This window comes from Haplochromis burtoni, unplaced genomic scaffold, assembly GCF_018398535.1.
Source record: "Haplochromis burtoni strain Fernald_Lab_line unplaced genomic scaffold, NCSU_Asbu1 Contig_61, whole genome shotgun sequence".
Lineage (NCBI taxonomy): Eukaryota > Metazoa > Chordata > Actinopteri > Cichliformes > Cichlidae > Haplochromis > Haplochromis burtoni.
In genome coordinates this window covers 141,481-161,063 of record NW_024582422.1, presented here as the reverse complement: position 1 = coordinate 161,063, position 19,583 = coordinate 141,481, and the positions used below count along the sequence as shown (strand labels likewise).

General features: G+C 44.2%; 1 protein-coding gene across 5 annotated transcripts in view; it reads left to right on the top strand.

Moving 5' to 3' along the window:
* frem1b (Fras1 related extracellular matrix 1b) overlaps positions 1-19,583 on the top strand; it is a 51,033-nt gene that overhangs the window by 18,235 nt on the left and 13,215 nt on the right. For all 5 annotated transcript variants that reach the window (XM_042221112.1, XM_014333752.2, XM_042221113.1 and 2 more), the window contains 8 exons: positions 57-265; positions 1,585-1,678; positions 2,304-2,556; positions 2,774-2,968; positions 6,065-6,253; positions 6,327-6,523; positions 6,785-6,992; positions 8,000-8,144. In XM_042221112.1, the coding sequence (XP_042077046.1) occupies positions 57-265; positions 1,585-1,678; positions 2,304-2,556; positions 2,774-2,968; positions 6,065-6,253; positions 6,327-6,523; positions 6,785-6,992; positions 8,000-8,144 (1,490 nt within the window). The remainder of the gene's footprint in view (positions 1-56; positions 266-1,584; positions 1,679-2,303; positions 2,557-2,773; positions 2,969-6,064; positions 6,254-6,326; positions 6,524-6,784; positions 6,993-7,999; positions 8,145-19,583) is intronic.

The following is a 19,583-nucleotide window of genomic DNA, read 5'->3' as shown; positions in this document are numbered from 1 at the left end:
AGCCTCTGGTTTGACCGTGCTGTGGATGTTGTGCTGAATCTCTCTGTGCTCCTCAGGCTTTCACCAACCTGCTGCGGGTGGAGGAGGGCGGCGCGGCCTTCGTGACGGAGGAGCACCTCCTGGTCCGGGACCGGGACAGTCGAGAGGAGGCGCTGAGGGTGGAGATTCGGAGCATGGCTCGTCACGGCCGGCTGGAGCTGCGGGGCCGAGCGCTGCAGCAGGGAGGCGGGTTTACCCTGCAGGAACTGAGAGGGCTAGGCGTCAGGTGAGACCCGGGTCAGGTGGTTCTGGACGTGTCGTGGTGATCTGAGCTCAGCGATCACTCTGAGAGCTCTCTGGTTTATCCGCTGCTTCAGCAGATGGGTGTGTATTCACCGGTGATGTAACGCCGGAGGGTTTTTCTGATTTCAGAGGATTCGGTTTCAGAGGTTCCGAAGTTTTCAGGTGATCATGAAGCCGCTCACCGCGCTGTGGTCGACTGTTTGCAGTCAGTCTTGGTTTCTTAGAGCAGAAAGCACGGAGCGGATTTACTGCCAGCTTTTCTACTCCTCACTTCCTGTCATGTACCTCCTGCTCGAGTGGTGGGCGTTCACATTAAACATGTTTCTAATAACGAGCTCAGAGTGTGCAGGTAGGTCACCTTTAAAGTGTTTCACCTGCACCTCTGTTTTAAACGTCCACTGAACGTTTAGATAAACCAATTATTGTTCCTGTTTTGCAAAACTGTTTTGTTGCTTTTGCTCGTCTCACATTCATTTGTAGGTGATGTATGATTTCTTGTTCCAGCACACACGTCAGATAGAAACGCTGCAGTTTGTTCCTGTGAGTGATGCTGCTGTTTTTGCTGTTGTCGTGTTCTTTTGAAACCTCGCCCTGCAAAGAGCTCCAGTCACGTAAAATCCAACCAGCCGGTGGCTGTAACCGTGTGGTGTTCAGGGACCCCGGGTCACTCACCAGCCAGCAGTTTGTGTTCTTAAAGTTCACGAAAATCAGAAAGTTTCTTCTTTTTTTGAATGTTTAAGGCATCCAACATTTTTTTCCAGTTGTCCTTAGGTGACTATGAGTATTTCTGTAATTAGCAGCTGTAATCTTTCTATTTTACTATATTTATACTCGGAGGCCAGGTTCTTGTTTTAGCTGAAACCCACATCAGGCTTCATGTTTTATATATTAAGAATTTCTTTGTTAATGTGATGATTAGAGGCAGACTCTGTCAACACGTGACTTTGACTCGTCGACTCATCGTTTTCTTTTGTACATTTAATAACATTTTTATTCAGCAATTATTTTGTGCCAGTTTATTTTATGACAATGTTTGATTTTATTGTAGTTATTAAGATTCAAGCTTTTTATTGAGTTTTACTTTGTGTAATTATTCAGATTAAATTAGACTCAGTATTGTGCTTGACCTTTACCCCTGGCTTACCGCTTTTGGAAAGTTCACAAGAGGTTCAGTAGTCTCCATTTAAAAAGCAGAAAATCTGGGCTCTAAACATCATCAGTGTTTGTAGAAGCTGCTGATGTCACCGATGTTTGACTGAGGAGCTGGTCACAGGTCAGCGTGACGGCGTCTCTGTGTTTCAGGTACATCCACGATGACTCTGAGACCACTGAGGATGTCGTTGGTCTCAAGGTGTCGGACGGTCTGAACTCGGTGGACGTCGTCCTGCACGTTCAGGTGAATCTACTGAATAAAGGTGTCACCTGCTGAGCACTCAAAGGTTTCTACTGACATGTAACAAGTGAAGAAGAAGCTGATTATAAAAGTTCAGATGCTACTGTGGGGGGGATGCTTAGACACTAGCAGAAATCGAAACGGGATAACTTCAGTTAAAAAAATCACAGATTAAGACAGGGAGACAAAGAGACACCCGAGTGTTTAACCAGCGACAGTCTGTCTCAGTGGACAGTGTATGGATAAAAGCAAGGTGACACACAGCAACCTAAATCAGAAGAGGTCAGCGTGTTAGGGCATGACCACCTTTTATAGCAATCAGCTCAGTGCTTACAGGTGTTGCTTAACACCTGTAAACACTGAGTCCTGTCCACACAAAACCAGGGGGCAATGCAGAGGAGGAACAAGCAGAGTGGGAGGGGTCAGCAGATGTGACTGACATTAATGTTGGTGTATGTTTACTTTCTAGAGTTTCCTATTTCAGTGAACTGTGAGGAGTTTTCACTGGTTGTAGTTCAAATGCGGAGAAAAACCAGAGCGATGACTGTGTGTGTAAAAAAGACCAAACACAGCCGGGACTTTTAGCTGGATAATAAAAACGAAATGTAACCCACCCCCCCGTCCTCAGGTGCTGCCGATGAACGACGAGCCTCCTCAGCTGGGCGCCCGTCTGCAAGGGGGGCTGAGCTGCGAGGAAGGGGGGCGTGTCCAGGTGACAGTGGACTACCTGTCGGCCACCGACCGGGACAGCGACGACTCTGCGCTGACCTACATGCTTGCCCGGAGACCGAGCAGGGGAGAGCTGCAGCGAGCCGGCGTGACTGTGGACAAGTTCTCCCAGCAGGACGTCCTGCAGGGTCACATCTACTATGCCCACACAGGTGAGCAGGCCAGGCTGCGTTCACGGCACGTAGGAAAAATGTGTGTTCCTTCCGCAGGAAGGGAACCAGCCTTGGCTGAACTCTGGAAAAAGTTTGAATGGGTTATGAAGTAGGTTTGAAAGCAGAAACTAACCCGTAGTGCATTCATAAATGAAATAAAATGAAACGAAAGCAGTTCTTTAGAAACGTTTGTTGTGGACATGCTGTTCTGTTTAAGGCGGGGAGATCGGACCTGAGCCGGTGTTCGACACGGTCACTCTCATCATCTCCGACAGTGAGGCCAGAGGGCCGGACAGCTGCTGCCACAGGGAAGCCCCGCCCCCTCCTGTTCCTCTCCATGGTACACTTCCTGTTTATGATCTGAACATCACAGTTCTTCCTGTCAACGATAAAGTCCCTGCCGTCACTCTGGGTAAGATTCATCAAATTCACAAAAACCATGTGTACAGTTCATACAACAGCTTCATTCACGATGTCACGTGGACGCACCTGTTGGATCTGTGTGAGTGAACCAATCAGAGAGAAGCCCTTAACTTTCTTCTGTAACAGCACCAGAGCCACAAAAAACTCAAACTGTTATCAAACTACTTTATTGCAAACAGGAAACAGGTTTGTGGTTATTTAAACTGCAGAAATAAAGAAATGTCAAAAATAACAAAAACCATTAAAAAACTGTGCTGAGGTTCGCTCACTGATCTCCTTCAGGATTGGCCAGATTTTAGTGAAGCTGACACACGGCGTTCACACAATGTCCTTTCAATGTTGTGTTTGCGTTTACATCTGTGAACTGTGGGGAAGTGTGTGCTTTCATTCCCACTGAAAGGCTCCGTGTGTGCGTGTGCGCATGTGTGTGCTTAATCCTCTCTAACCAACAACACACCGTTACCTATCAGTCCAACACACACTCTGTAATGGGAGGGGCAAGGGGGGGGCTAACATCTCTCACACACACATACACCGTCTCCCAGTCTTCCCAGTGTGTGTCCCAGTGGTCACTGGTCTCCATTGATAACCATGGAGCTCTTCAATCCCTGTTTTTGGCTGTGAGCAGTGAGAATGATCATCTATCCCAGGAGAGAGAGCGAGTGTGTGTGTGTGTGTGTGTGTGTGTGGGGATAATCTCCTCCACAGTAGAGACATCATCTGTGCATTGTCTCCATTTTCTCTGTTTTAATCCTGAAGATGTTCTTTGGGTTGATTTTCGGTCACAGACGTTTAAACTGTGAGGTAGCTGCACTCAGTGACTCACCTGTCACAGGTGGAGATGATGGGAGATGAGAAACAGCAGGTCTGTGTTGTTAGTCGGTGGCTGAAGATTTTTGGGTTCCTTTACAAACGGCTCATAATTCCCCAGAAATGATGCTAATCAGGAGTGAAATGTGAACACGATGCTTTATTTCAGGGCAATAAATCAGAACCATTCTAGTAAAAATGAGCCGTCCTCTGAGCTCACAAATAACACTTTGCTGTGAGCTGCATTGTCAGCCTGCTGCTGGCTTGATTACAGCAGGGATGTCAAACACTGTGGGTCAGACCCAAGAAACTCTCCTTCCAGTCAGTCTAATGAAGTTTAACAATGCATTAACTACTCACTATAAAACCAGAAAATTCTACAGTAGGTGGTTAAAAACGGGGACTTTTCTTTCATGTAACTGTCTATTTATTACTTCATTACCTCGATGTAGTGCAGGGGTGGGCAACTCCAGGCGTTGAGGGCCGGTGTCCTGCAGCTTTTAGATGTGTCCTTGAACCAACACAGCTGATTCAAATGGCTAAATTATGTCCTCAACATGTCTTGAAGTTCTCCAGAGGCTTGGTAGCAAACTAATCATGTGATTCAGATGTGTTGACTCAGGGTGAGATCTAAAACCTGCAGGACACCGGCCCTTCAGGCCTGGAGTTGCCCACCCCTGGTGTAGTGTGAGTAGTCATGGGCAAGGTCTTAACCTAACCCATGACTACCCCAACCCTACCCAAAAGGAAAAACTTGTGAAACTTATGAAAATACATTAAAAAGTTTATGCCCTCCTTCCCATTTTTTAATGAGATCCCGTGGGCCGCATTTCAGTCTTTGCCGGGATGATTCTGGCCCTCGGACCTTGTGTTGGGAACCCCAGGATTACAGTTTCATGAACCAGGGTTTAACCATCGAGGCAGCAGATGAGAAGATGGAGCAGTTTGGGGGTTGGCCGAGTTTTAATGTAACTGTAGGTTGGTGCTCTGAGCCTGTCGAGCTTCAGGAAACCGAAATCAGAATGATCTCTAACTTTAAAGATTTAAAGTTAAACTCAGCATAGAGTTTATTCTGGAGACAGAGCCCTGAGTTTACACTTGCTGAGGTCTTTGTTTAAGCTGGCCTGATACTTGGTGTGTGTGTGTGTGTGTGTGTGTGTGTGTGTGTGTGTGTGTGTGTGTGTGTGTTGTCAGCCGGCTAACGAGGTTGGCACTGATGTGTTTTAAATGAAATCTGCTAATTGTCTGGTGGTATTACATGAAGACACACACACGGCTGAGAGATTATCTCACCGTGTGTGTGTGTGGACAGCGGACAATGAGCGTCTTAACTAAACAAAAGACAGAACCTCCATTTCGTGCTCACAATAGGAGACGTGTTAGCCGCAGCTCAGCAGCCAGATCAGCTTAGCGCTGCCGACGGCGGGACGACTCGTAATCCTGCCGGCGGGTCTCCCTGCTCATTCGGCACCAGCGCACAGTTCAGGGCCGAGGGTGGGGTGGTGCGTGTGTGTGTGTGCATGCGCGTGTGGTGGTGCTGGTGTTTGGGTGGGGGGTTCTTGGTCTAATTAATTAGCAGTGAATAAAGACACAGAATAAGAGCCTTAGTGGAGCGAGCCTCACATCCACGTGTTCCTGTTTTAGGACGACGCTGGTTTATCAGCCAGATCCAGGACTGTCCCTCATTAATGCTCACACCCATCCACTCACATCCGCCCACAGTGTTCATACTCCAACTGAACACAGCAGGCTTAGACCCGCTCCTGTCTGCAGGAAACGGGGGGTGGAGGCTGCAGGTGGAGGGAATTCTGCTCCTGGTCCTGTTTGAGTTTCACTCAATAAAAAAAACAGGATTATTAAACGATGCCTGAACTTTAGTTAGAAACTAAACAGGTTTAGTTTCCAGCTGTGAGAGATCTCAGTTTGGGGTAAAGTGTGATGAGGTGGGAGTGAAAGAATGGACAGATTCGCCTGCATGAATCGTCCGCTAACACATGAGGAGCTGGCAGCTCAACATCTACACCTGTACCTATTGTGTACAACATGTCCAGCCCAGAGTTGTGCTAGTGGCTCAGGTGGGCTTCAACATCATGGCAGAAAATAAGCCAGCGCTCCCGTGTGCTTCGAGTGGACATCTCGGTGGACGCTGTGCTTACTGCGTGGCGTGCATGTGTGGAAGCAGTGGAGTTGAAATCCACCATCAGGCGCTCAGTGAGTGTGGCGAGCAGCATAGTTGATAAATGAAGAATGAAGGTGTTGCTGTGTCCTGGCGCAGGCGAGTCCATGCTGGTGGTGGATGAAGGCTCTTCTATCTGTCTGTGCGGGGGGGTCCTCGGAGCGTCAGACCCAGACAGTCCCCCTGAGCAGCTTGTCTTTCACCTGGAGACTCCTCCCCTTCACGGCTTCCTGGAGAACACGCAGCCGATGCCCGGCTCCGAGAAGAGCAACGCGGGAGTGCGAGTCGGTCAGTGTGCGGTGCACGGGCAGAACCTCGGGGAGCCGACTCAGATCTCACTCTAATGTTTGTCTTTTCCCAGAATCCTTCACTCTCACACACCTGACCTCTGGCTTCATCAACTACGTGCAATCGGAGCACAAAGGGGTGGAGCCAACTGTCGACCAGCTGTCCATCAGTGTGAGCGACGGGCTGCATCGCTCCGCCCCCGTCTCCTTCTACATCATTATCAAACCAACCAATGACGAAACACCATCGCTGCTGCTCGCCAACTTCACCGTATGTACACCTGAGACCTGATCAGTAATCGGTCATCAATCAGCTATGACTTGAAGACAGCTGACTGGTTATTAAAAACATTGTCACCTCCCCCCGATTGAGGTGACAAAGCTGTAATTGTGACATCAAACAAGAGAAAATAACAATAAAGACTAAACAAAATTCACACGAGAGTCAAAGTAAAACGATTTCTCCGACTGAAACTGAATCTGCGATGATCCCAACAGCCTCACGGGGGCGCACTCCTCCTGTTCTCTGCAGGTAAAAGAGGGCGGGATGAGGGAGCTAATTCCATCCATACTGGATGGTTTTGACTTGGACGCCCCACCTGAGCTGCTCACCTTCACCGTGGTGCAGCCGCCGGCTCACGGCAGCCTGATTAACAGCATCCACGGCACGGAGGCGGGAGCTGACCTCCTGCACAGGAGCCTCTCTGTCACCTCTTTCACTCTTCAGGAGCTCCGACAAGGTGAGGCAGTCACTCAAACAGGAAGTGTGAAAGTAAAATGTGAATACATTCTAGATTATTGGTGTTTTATACAGATGATCATCATTCAAACACTTTGAACCAGGATCACTTTGAACAAGAGCAATAATCGCTTTTTATTTCATATTCGGAGAGGGTAAGCAGCAGGGCCGTGTTCCCAACCATCTAAAAAATAAAATGCTTTTGGTCCATCCATTTGCTCCTGCTTATCTAAATCAGGGTCGCGAAGGGGCTGGAGTCAATCCCAGCTGTCTTAGAGCGAGAGACTGGGTATGCAATGGACAGGTCACTAACACATAGAGACAGACAACTATTCACACTTATGGGCACTTTAGAGTTTACCTATCCCCACTAACTGCATGTGTTTGGACTGTGGGATGAAGTTGGAGTACCCAGAGAGAACCCATGCATACACGGAGAGTGCATGCAGGAATACCTTGGCCCCAAATCACAGACAAACAGTATCCCACAGTTGTTTATGTTTTTAGACCCATTTTTAGACCAAAAAAAGTTGGGGAGCTACTGGCCTAGCCCTTACCCTAACCATCAAAATGAATGCCTAACCCTAAACCTAATCATAACCCAACTGTAACCCTGTCACTAAAATCACATTTTGAAATACATGTAGTAACAAATTGCTGAAGTTGGTGGTATTGTACATTGATTCCTAAATGTCAATTAAAAAAAACAAAAAAACCCCACATTTTCAGTCTAAAAAATGCCTTCAAACTTGTTGGGACCAGGATGTTAGTCCCCATAAGTATAGTTAACATCAATTAAATTCTTATTTATATTGCACCAAAACACAACAACAGTTGCCTTAAGGCGCTTTATATTGTACAGTAGATCGTACAATAATAGATACAGAGAACCCCCTATGAGCAGACACTTTGGCGACAGTGGGAATATCCAATTTTTTAACCCCACAAAGATATGAATACATGCTCACAGAAACACACTGCTCCATATTTTTTGTTTTCCTCCTGCAGGCATGAGGATCGTCTACATGCACGATGACACAGAAACCCTGAAGGACGCCGTGGTTCTGCGGCTGACAGATGGTGTCCATGCAGTCGAGGGAACAGTTCAGGTCACCGTGCTGCTGGTCAACGACGAGAAACCACGACTGCTCAAGTACACACACACACACACACACACACACACACACACACACAGACAGAGTGGTGTTTGCTCACCCTGATGTGGATCTGGCTTCCTGTGGGTCTGAAATTAAAATCAGGTGAAAGGAGGCTGAACATGTTTTACATTTCCTGTGACTTTGCTGCAGGAATTAAAAATGCAGCTGCTGCAAAATGTTTTTCTTCTTGATGGTTTTGTGTCATTTGCTGAACATCGTTTTCAGTTTTTCACACACATTTATTCTCGTTGTTATGAAGTTAATGTTCTTGTCCCTAAAAACCTCAGAAACATAGTGTCACACAGAAATATCTAAGACTGCCTTCCTTCATCTGAGACCAAACACGGATGTCAGCAAGTAGAAGACAAAAGTTAATTACATGCAGCAGAGGTGTGTTAACACACAGGAACACTCAGTGCATCATGGGAATCCCCCAGCACCCTACACCTGTTGCAGCATAACTATGGGAGGATTCGGCTTCACCTGATCCAACCCTAACTATATGCTTTAGCAAAAAGGAAAGTTTGAAGCCTGATCTTAAAAGTAGAGATAGTGTCTGTCTCCCGAATCCAAACTGGAAGCTGGTTCCATAGAAGAGGGGCTTGAAAACTGAAAGCCCTGCCTCTCATTCTACTTTTAAATACTTAAATACAAGAAGTAAGGCGTCAGTGCTCTAATGGGGTAATATGGTGCTATAAAGTCATTAAGATAAGACCTGATTATTTAAGACCTTGTATGTGAGGAGATTTAAAACTCTTTAAAGGTTTTCAGGGAGGAAGTAAAGAGAAGCTGTGAAGGAGGTGAAATGTTTTGGGTTTAGTTCCTCTCGTCACATGGACCTACGATAATTTGGATTAATTTGAGCTTTATGGAAAGAAACTTCTGCCTCCGCACAGCAGGCGGCACTGCTGCACAGGGAGGGGGAATTACCTGCACACTGTGACAACAGAGCAGCAAAAATCCGTTTAACTGTCACAAACTGCTACAGAAACAAGTGCAGTAAATTCTTAATACGGCGTAAAAACTCTAAAAATAAAAGTTTATGTGTGATGCTCAGTCCAGGTGTTTCCACCTCACACCTGTACCTCTGTTGTTCCTCTGCAGTCTGAGCGTTGGACCCTAAAAGTTGAAATTCAGAAATCTCTCCGGCTCCGATCGCGTCACCTTTTGAGCTGTTTAGAATTTTTTGTGTTGTTTGGGTGTTCGGATATTCGTTTAAGTCCTGAACTGTCAGCAGACGTCCGGTTTAACATCTGTCTGCAGCTGCTGTGTAATCCAGAGCATTTGGGGAGGGGGTGGTAGGTGCATGTGACCTGTGACCCCCCTCCCCCCCCATCCTTAGTGTTTTCATTCCACTGATTGTGAATTTGCATCCTTGACTGGGCTCCCACCCACTGTCCCTCACCCCCTCCCCTGCGCCGTCCCCAGATCAGCTGTGTTGGTGGGGGTGGAGGTTGCTGGCGGAGGCTGAGCTGGTGCTGTAAAGGCCGCCGAGGCAGAAATAACACAGAGACTTGGCAGATGCCGGCCGCCTTGTTTTCCCGTTTCCTGCAGGATGGACGTGGCAGCTTCGCTCCTGCGTGGATTTTACTTCCGAGTGAAGAAGCAGCCAGATGGTTCCTGATGTTCAACACCGCCCCACCTCAAAAAAAACAAAAAAGACCCCAGCGCCACCAACATCTCCACCATCCCACAGGAAAAGCCTGCTCACACAAACCTTCACCCTCCTGCTCGTGACTCACATCAAACGGCTTCTGTTCGTTTTTTCTTCGAGTCCTGTAGGGCGAAACGTGTTTGATGATAAAAATAAAGCAAGATGTTTTTAAAGTCAGAAATATTTTTTATTAAAGTCATCCAGAGTGCAGCTAAAAGATGAAGCTGAAGCAGACTGTTAGCAGAGACGGGTCTTCCAGCAGAATCTGCATGAATATTGAAGATACTTATATTGTCTAGACGGAGGAATAATCACACGTGGGGCATCGGCTTTTCACCGGAACAACAACTTTTTATTATTGAACTCTCGCGTGCACTCTGCAGCATAACAGGAAGCATCCTTTCAAAATAAAATCACAACAGATGACAACGAGGGCATACCTATTAACTAGCTCAACACCCCCACTTGCACTCACGTTGTCAGCTTTACATGCATTCCAAAAGAAACAGTTTTTCTTTACTATTTGTTTACACTCCAAACATATATTTCTCAAACTTCAATAACTTCCCCTTTGTTGCTGGCTTTGTCATAACATCGGCCACCATCAGACCTGTCGGACAATACTCCAATATCAAATTTCCAGCATTAACTGTTGATCTCACAAAATGATATTTGATATCGATATGCTTACACCTCTGTCTGTTAACAGGATTCTTTGCCAATGCAATAGTCCCTTGATTGTCCTCAAAAATCTTTGGCGGTCTCTTTTGATGCTCATACATGCTTTGCAACAGTTGTGTCAAGTACAAACATTCTTGTGTTGTTGCTGCCAAAAATATGTACTCTGCTTCACAAGTTGACAAGGCAACAGTTGGCTGCTTCTTTGTTCGCCATGACACCAAAGTACCTCCTTCATTCAGGCTTACGCAGTAACCTGTAGTACTCCTCCTGTCAGTCCCATCAGCAGCCCAGTCTGAGTCACTGTGACCTTGTACTCTCAAATCTTTGTCACTTTTCCTGTAGCACAATGTCTTGTCCTTTGATTGTTTCAAATACCTTAGAACATGTTTCACAGTAGTCCAATGTTCCACAGCTGGTTCTTTGAAGTGCTGTGACAGCTTACTTACAACAAAACTCAAATCTGGTCGTGTGCAAGAGGTCAAGTAAATAAGGCTACCTATTTACTTGACCTCAATGTCAGAATGTACATGAACAATGTACATTCTGACATTGTTCATTTTCTCAGCATCATCATTGTAGTTCAACCTTTGTTCACAAGGAGTTGATCTTGGTTTACAGTCTTGCATTTGAAATCTTTCCAGTATGTTTTCTACATATCTCTCTTGTGACATTTTTACACAATCTTTGGTTTGCTCAAAATCAATACCAAGAAAATGTTTGAGTTTCCCCATATCTTTCATTTTGAATCTTGCAGTTAGCATTTCCTTCACAGTTTTCAAAACCCTTTCATCACTGGCTGCAATAATAATATCATCAACCCATATGATCATGATCACTTTTTCTTTTCCTGTTTTTCTTGTGTAAACACAATGATCTACAGGACTCTGCATGAAACCGTTCTCTATCAAATAGTCATGTAATGTCCTGTTCCAGTTTCGGCCTGACTGTTTAAGCCCATAAAGTGACTTTTCCAGCTTGTAGACCAGTTTCTCATCTGTTTTTCCTTTTACTTCATAGCCTTCTGGCTGCTCAACATACACTTCAAAATCTATTGGTGCATGCAAGTATGCGGTTTTTACATCCATCTGATGCAAAATCAGGTTTTCTTGTATTGCACACTGCATCAATACTCTTATGCTTGTCAGGTTAGCAGTCGGAGAAAAAGTTTCATCATAGTCTATCCCAAAACACTGGTTGTAACCTTTAGCTACGTACCGTGCTTTATATTTTTCTGATCCATCACCACTGTTTTTCTTCACATATACCCATCTACCCCCCACTGCTTTCTTTCCCTCGGGTAAGATTGTTAGGGTAAAGGTGTTGTTCTCTTTTAAGGATTGCATTTCCTCATCCATAGCTGCTTTCCACTCTCTAGAGTTGGGTGACCTTGCAGCTTCACTGAATGTCACGGGTGAGTTACTTATCAGTCTGTAACAGTAGTCTATGTTAGTCAGCACTTGATCATCAATGTCTTCTCCTGACTCATACTCATTTAGATAATCTGGTTTCTTTCTTGTTCTAGAAGGATACCTTCTGGAGTTTTCAGTCTCATCACTAAGTGGCATCTGACTGTTCACTTCTGGTTGGTTGTCAGTATCTGGTTCCTGTGAACTGGTACTGGGGCTTTCCCTGTTCATGTTTGGTCTCTCCCTCACCTGTATGTCCTCATCCTCAGATGTCGTATCAGTTTGTGTTTGCTTTTCCTCATTGTGTTTGGTTACAAACTTAACCAGCCTAAACTTTTGCACTTTAGCGCTGTCTGGGAAATAAACCTTGTATGCTGGACTGTTTTTGTCGTAGCCTACAAAAATCCCTTTTGTACACCTAGAATCCAGCTTACCCTTGTCTTGCTTGTAAGCATAACACTCACACCCAAACTTTCGCATTCTGGATAGATTGGGCTTCCGCCCAGTCAGCAAAAAGTAAGGTGTCTGCCCTGTCCGGTTGTTAAAGCACCTGTTTCTCACGATAGCCGCTGTTTGAACTGCATACGTCCATAATTCCTTTGGTATGGCACTCTCAATAAGCATGCACCTCCCCATATCAAAAAGTGTTCTCCAGCCACGTTCTGCTGTACCATTCTGGTGAGGGGAATATGGGGCTGAAGTTTCATGTCTTATTCCATGTTTGTTTAACAATACCTGGTAACTCTTTGCCATGAACTCTGTGCCGTTGTCTGACCTGATACACTTTACCTTCCCGAGTGGGGCTGTATCGGCCAAAAAGATTTCAGTTGCTTGCATTGTTTCACTTTTGTTTTTGAGAAAATATACAAATACTGCACCGGAAAAGTCATCGGTAAACAATAATGCATATCTGTGTCCATCTCGTGATTCTGGATCTATCGGCCCTGCTAGATCCGTATGTACCAGCTCGAGAGGTTTCTCAGCTCTTCTGTCAGGGTTTCTATTCCTAGTCTGGACAAATTTTCCCTGAATACACACCTCACAGTTCAAACTTTCTTTGTCAGTTTTCCCTTTGATTTTCATACCTTCAACCACATTTTGTAACTTCAGAATGTCACTATGATTGCAATGTCCCAAAATTTCATGCCATGTCTGCACATCAAAACAATTATTACACTTATCATCATACTCACTTACAGTCTCAAGGTAATAAAGTCTGTTGTGCTCATGGATGTGAAACTTTGTACCGTCTCTGTGTTGAAGGACGTTCCTTCCTTTCTTAAAGATGATAGTGGCTCCATTCGTGGTGGCCGCTCTCACAGAGAAGATATTCTGTGGAAATGAGGGAATGCATAGAGCGTCTTTCAGTGTTGTTTTACACTGTCTCCCTCTGCTGTCAATCAAGCACACCTCTGCATCTCCTCTGCCTTCAGCCACTCCTTTACACCTGGTGCCATCAGCTAATTCCACACAGTGGTTCCCGGCTGGAAGTCGTCATTAAATTTCTTGAATGCTGTTTTATCATTCAGGATGTGTGATGTTGCGCCAGTATCCACCATCAGGCCTTTGGTCCTGATGTCTTGTGCTGTTGAGGTCCGCGTAGTCATCGCTCATCCGGAAGACATAGGTGTCGTCGCTCTGCTGTCGCTCTGCTTCGCCCTCCTCCGAGGCTGTGCGTGCTTCATCATTCCGTTGTCGTCTCCTGCAAGTCGACTCTCGATGGGTGTTGCTCCTACAGTGACCGCACCACTGTTGTAGCGCATGCTCTGGCCTTGTGTCCCCGTTGGCCACACTTAAAACAGACTATGTCTGACATGTCTCTCCTGTGGTCATTAGCAGCTGCTGCGGGTCTCGCGCTGGGTTGCACTCTCGCCTTCATGATGTTATCCTCTTGTTCCACTAAGCGCATTTTCTCAGTGTCCTCATAGCTGCGGAGTTTTGTTTTAAATTCCGCAAACTTGATTTCTGATTCACTTTGCGTAATGTGAACAGAAAAAGGTTTAAATGTTTCTGGTAAACCTTTTAACACCATCGCTACAAGCAGACCATCACTAAGTGTCTCTCCAGCATTTCTCAGGGCTGTAATAAATGTCTCTGCGCGTATGATGTACTCCGTGACGCTCTCACTGCTTGCTTTCTTCAGAGAAGTCAGTTCGGTATAAAGGCTGATAATTCTTGGTTTACCTTTTCCTGCATAATAGTCTCTTAAAATTTTCAGTGCCTCGCGTCCATCATCGGCAGCTTCTCTCATCACGAGCGATAAACTCTTATCATCCAGGAACTGTATTAACTCTGCATAGGCCTGGGCATTTTTATCTTCGTCGTCCTCATCTTCGTCATCACTTTTCAATATTGTGTCTTTTAGACCTTGTAATCTAAGATGTCCCAAAAATTTTGTCTCCCACAGTTCATAATTCTTCTCATCTCCGTCAAAAACCAACCTTGCCCATCGGCCACTGGGTTCACCAGCACGCTTATTCATGGTGCTAACTTAGCACGCTAGTCCTCACCGAACACGCTGTACTTTGCGACTTTTCTGGTGGTAAACTTTCCCCTGGCGTAGCTTCAATGTTTTCCTGGGCCCATAACCTGTTAGCAGAGACGGGTCTTCCAGCAGAATCTGCATGAATATTGAAGATACTTATATTGTCTAGACGGAGGAATAATCACACGTGGGGCATCGGCTTTTCACCGGAACAACACTTAGTTTTTATTGAACTCTCGCGTGCACTCTGCAGCATAACAGGAAGCATCCTTTCAAAATAAAATCACAACAGATGACAACGAGGGCATACCTATTAACTAGCTCAACATGGCCTGATTATTTAACCTTGAACTGTGAGGAGCAGGATTTTGAATTCAATTCTGGATTTAACAGGAAGCCAATGAAGGGAAGCCAAAACAGGAGAAATATGCTCTCTCTTTCTAGTCCCTGTCAGTACTCTTGCTGCAGCATTTTGGATTAGCAGCTATCTGAACGCTACCCCAACAGAGGTCGATTATCTTGTTAATAATTTCACCTCCTCACTACGTACGACTCTGGATACTGTAGCTCCTGTGAAAACTAAGGTCTCAAATCAGAAGTACCTGACTCCGTGGTATAATTCTCAAACACGTACCCTAAAGCAGATGACTCGTAATCTGGAGAGGAAATGGCGTGTCACAAATTTAGAGGATCATCATTTAGCCTGGAGAAATAGTTTGCTGCTTTATAAGAAAGCCCTCCGCAAAGCCAGAACATCTTACTATTCATCACTGATTGAAGAAAATAAGAACAACCCCAGGTTTCTCTTCAGCACTGTAGCCAGGCTGACAAAAAGTCAGAGCTCTTTTGAGCCAACCATCCCTTTAACGTTAACTAGTAATGACTTCATGAACTTCTTCACAAATAAAATTTTTATCATTAGAGAAAAAATTACCAGTAATCATCCCACAGATGTAATATTATCTACAGCTACTCTTAGTACCATTGATGTTAAGTTAGACTCTTTTTCTCCAATTGATCTTTCTGAGTTAACTTCAATAATTACTTCCTCCAAACCATCAACGTGTCTTTTAGACCCCATTCCTACAAAACTGCTCAAAGAAGTCCTGCCATTAATTAATTCTTCGATCTTAAATATGATCAACCTATCTCTAATGATCGGCTATGTACCACAGGCCTTCAAGCTGGCTGTAGTTAAACCTTTACTCAAAAAGCCATCTCTAGACCCAGCAGTCTTAGCTAATTATAGGCCAATCTCCAACCTTCCTTTCATATCAAAAATCCTTGAAAGAGTAGTTGTCAAACAGCTAACAGATCATCTGCAGAGGAATGGTTTATTTGAAGAGTTTCAGTCAGGTTTCAGAGCTCATCACAGCACAGAAACAGCTTTAGTGAAGGTTACAAATGATCTTCTTATGGCCTCTGACAGTGGACTCATCTCTGTGCTTGTCCTGCTAGACCTTAGTGCAGCATTCGATACTGTCGACCATAATATCCTATTAGAGCGATTAGAACATGCTGTAGGTATTACAGGTACTGCGCTGCAGTGGTTTGTATCATATCTATCTAATAGACTCCAGTTTGTGCATGTAAATGGAGAGTCCTCTTCACACACTGAGGTTAATTATGGAGTTCCACAGGGTTCAGTGCTAGGACCAATTCTGTTTACATTATACATGCTTCCCTTAGGCAGTATCATTAGAAGACATAGCATACATTTTCACTGCTATGCTGATGACACCCAGCTCTATCTGTCCATGAAGCCAGATAACACACACCAATTAGTTAAACTGCAGGAATGTCTTAAAGACATAAAGACCTGGATGGCCGCTAACTTTCTGCTTCTTAATTCAGATAAAACTGAGGTTATTGTACTCGGCCCTGAAAAGCTTAGAAATATGGTATCTAACCAGATTCTTACTCTGGATGGCATTACCTTGGCCTCCAGTAACGCTGTGAGGAACCTTGGAGTCATTTTTGACCAGGACATGTCCTTCAACGCACATATTAAACAAATATGTAAGACTGCGTTCTTCCATTTGCGCAACATCTCTAAAATTAGAAATATCCTGTCTCAGAGTGACGCTGAAAAACTAGTTCATGCATTTATTACTTCCAGGCTGGACTACTGTAATTCATTATTATCAGGATGTCCAAAAAACTTGCTGAAAAGCCTTCAACTAATCCAAAATGCTGCAGCAAGAGTCCTGACAGGGACTAGAAAGAGAGAGCATATTTCTCCTGTTTTGGCTTCCCTTCATTGGCTTCCTGTTAAATCCAGAATTGAATTCAAAATCCTGCTCCTCACATACAAGGTCTTAAATAATCAGGTCTTATCTTAATGACTTTATAGCACCATATTACCCCATTAGAGCACTTCGCTCCTTACTTACTTGTTGTTCCTAGAGTATTTAAAAGTAGAATGGGAGGCAGAGAGCCTTCAGTTTTCAGGCCCCTCTTCTATGGAACCAGCTTCCAGTTTGGATTCGGGAGACAGACACTATCTCTACTTTTAAGATTAGGCTTCAAACTTTCCTTTTTGCTAAAGCATATAGTTAGGGCTGGACCAGGTGACCCTGAATCCTCCCTTAGTTATGCTGCAATAGGTGTAGGCTGCCGGGGGATTCCCATGATGCATTGAGTTTTTCCTTTCCAGTCACCTTTCTCACTCACTATGTATTAATAGACCTCTCTGCATTGAATCATATCTGTTATTAACCTCTGTCTCTCTTCCACAGCATGTCTTTATCCTGTCTTCCTTCTCTCACCCCAACCGGTCGCAGCAGATGGCCGCCCCGACCCTGAGCCTGGTTCTGCCGGAGGTTTCTTCCTGTAAAAGGGAGTTTTTCCTTCCCACTGTCGCCAAAGTGCTTGCTCATAGGGGGTCATATGATTGTTGGGTTTTCTCTGTATCTATGAAGCGCCTTGAGGCGACTTTTGTTGTGATTTGGCGCTATATAAATAAAATTGAATTGAATTGAATTGAATTAGCTGAAGGCTTTTCAGTGAGTTTTTTGGACATCCTGATAATAATGAATTACAGTAGTCCAGCTGGAAGTAATAAATACATGAACTAGTTCTTCTGCAGGTCACTCTGAGACAGGATATTTCTAATTTTAGAGATCGTGCACAAATGTTTCAATTGTCTACATATTTGTTTAATATAGTGTTACATTGAATGACATGTCTGGTAGTATAAGTAAGTATCTGGTTAGATACCATATTTTAGTTTTAGGTGCGAGTACAATAACCTCGAGTTTTATTGAATTTAAGAAGCAGAAAAGTTAGAGGCCATCCAGGTCTTATGTCTTTAAACATCTCCTGCAGTTTAATAGTTGGTGTGTGTTATCTGGCTTCAGACAGATAAGTTGGGTGTCATCTGCATAGCAGTGAAAATGTATGCTATGTCTTCTAATGATACTGCCTAAGGGAAGCATGTATAATGTAAACAGAATTGGTCCTAGCACTGAACCCTGTGGAACTCCATAATTAACCTCAGTGTGTGAAGAGGACTCTCCATTTACATGCACAAACTGGAGTCTATTAGATAGATATGATACAAACCACTGCAGTGCAGTACCTGTAATACCTACAGCATGTTCTAATCGCTCTAATAGGATATTATGGTCGACAGTATCGAATGCTGCACTAAGGTCTAGCAGGACAAGCACAGAGATGAGTCCACTGTCAGAGGCCATAAGAAGATCATTTGTAACCTTCACTAAAGCTGTTTCTGTGCTGTGATGAGCTCTGAAACCTGACTGAAACTCTTCAAATAAACCATTCCTCTGCAGATGATCTGTTAGCAGTTAACTCAGAAAGATCAATTAGAGAAAAAGAGTCTAACTTAACATCAATGGTACTAAGAGTAGCTGTAGATAATATTACATCTGTGGGATGATTATTGGTAATTTTTTCTCTAATGATAAAAATTTTATTTGTGAAGAAGTTCATGAAGTCATTACTAGTTAACGTTAAAGGGATTGTTGGCTCAAAAGAGCTCTGACTTTTGTCAGCCTGGCTACAGTGCTGAAGAGAAACCTGGGGTTGTTCTTATTTTCTTCAATCAGTGATGAATAGTAAGATGTTCTGGCTTTGCGGAGGGCTTTCTTATAAAGCAGCAAACTATTTCTCCAGGCTAAATGATGATCCTCTAGATTTGTGACACGCCATTTCCTCTCCAGATTACGAGTCATCTGCTTTAGGCTACGTGTTTGAGAATTATACCACGGAGTCAGGTACTTCTGATTTGAGGCCTTAGTTTTCACAGGAGCTACAGTATCCAGAGTCGTACGTAGTGAGGAGGTGAAATTATTAACAAGATAATCGACCTCTGTTGGGGTAGCGTTCAGATAGCTGCTCTGCTCTGTGTTGGTACAGGGCATTGGAGATGATAACAGTGGGTGGATTATATTCTTAAACTTAGTTACAGCGCTTTCAGAAAGACATCTACTTTGATAAAGTCTACTCTCCACCGCTGTGTAATCAATTATTGTAAATGTAAATGTTATCAGGAAATGATCAGACAGGAGAGGGTTTTCAGGAAACACTGTTAAATGTTCAGTTTCTATGCCATATGTTAAAACAAGATCTAGAGTGTGATTAAAGTGGTGGGTGGGTTCTTTTACATTTTGAGAGAAGCCAATTGAGTCTAATAACAGATTAAATGCCATGTTGAGGCTGTCATTTTTAGCATCTACATGGATGTTAAAATCACCCACAATAATTATTTTATCTGAGCTCAGAACTAAATTAGATATAAAGTCTGAGAAATCAGACAGAAACTCTGTGTAAGGCCCAGGTGGACGATAGATGATAACAAGTAAGACTGGTTTCTGAGTTTCACAGCTGGGGTGGACGAGGCTAAGCATCAGGCTTTCAAATGAATTAAAAGTCTGTCTTGGTCTTTCATTAATTAATAGGCTGGTGTGAAAAATTGCTGCCACACCGCCCCCTCGGCCTGTGCTTCGAGATTTCTGGTAGTTAGAATGACTCGGGGGTGTTGATTCATTTAAACTAACATAATCATCCTGCTGCAACCAGGTTTCTGTAAGGCAGAGTAAATCAATTTGTTGATCAATTATTAAGTCATGTACTAACAGAGACTTGGAGGAGAGAGACCTAATATTTAATAATCCACATTTCACTGTTTTACTCTTTGGTTCAGATGTGGATACTTTATTGTTCTTTCTTTGTGATATTGATCTCT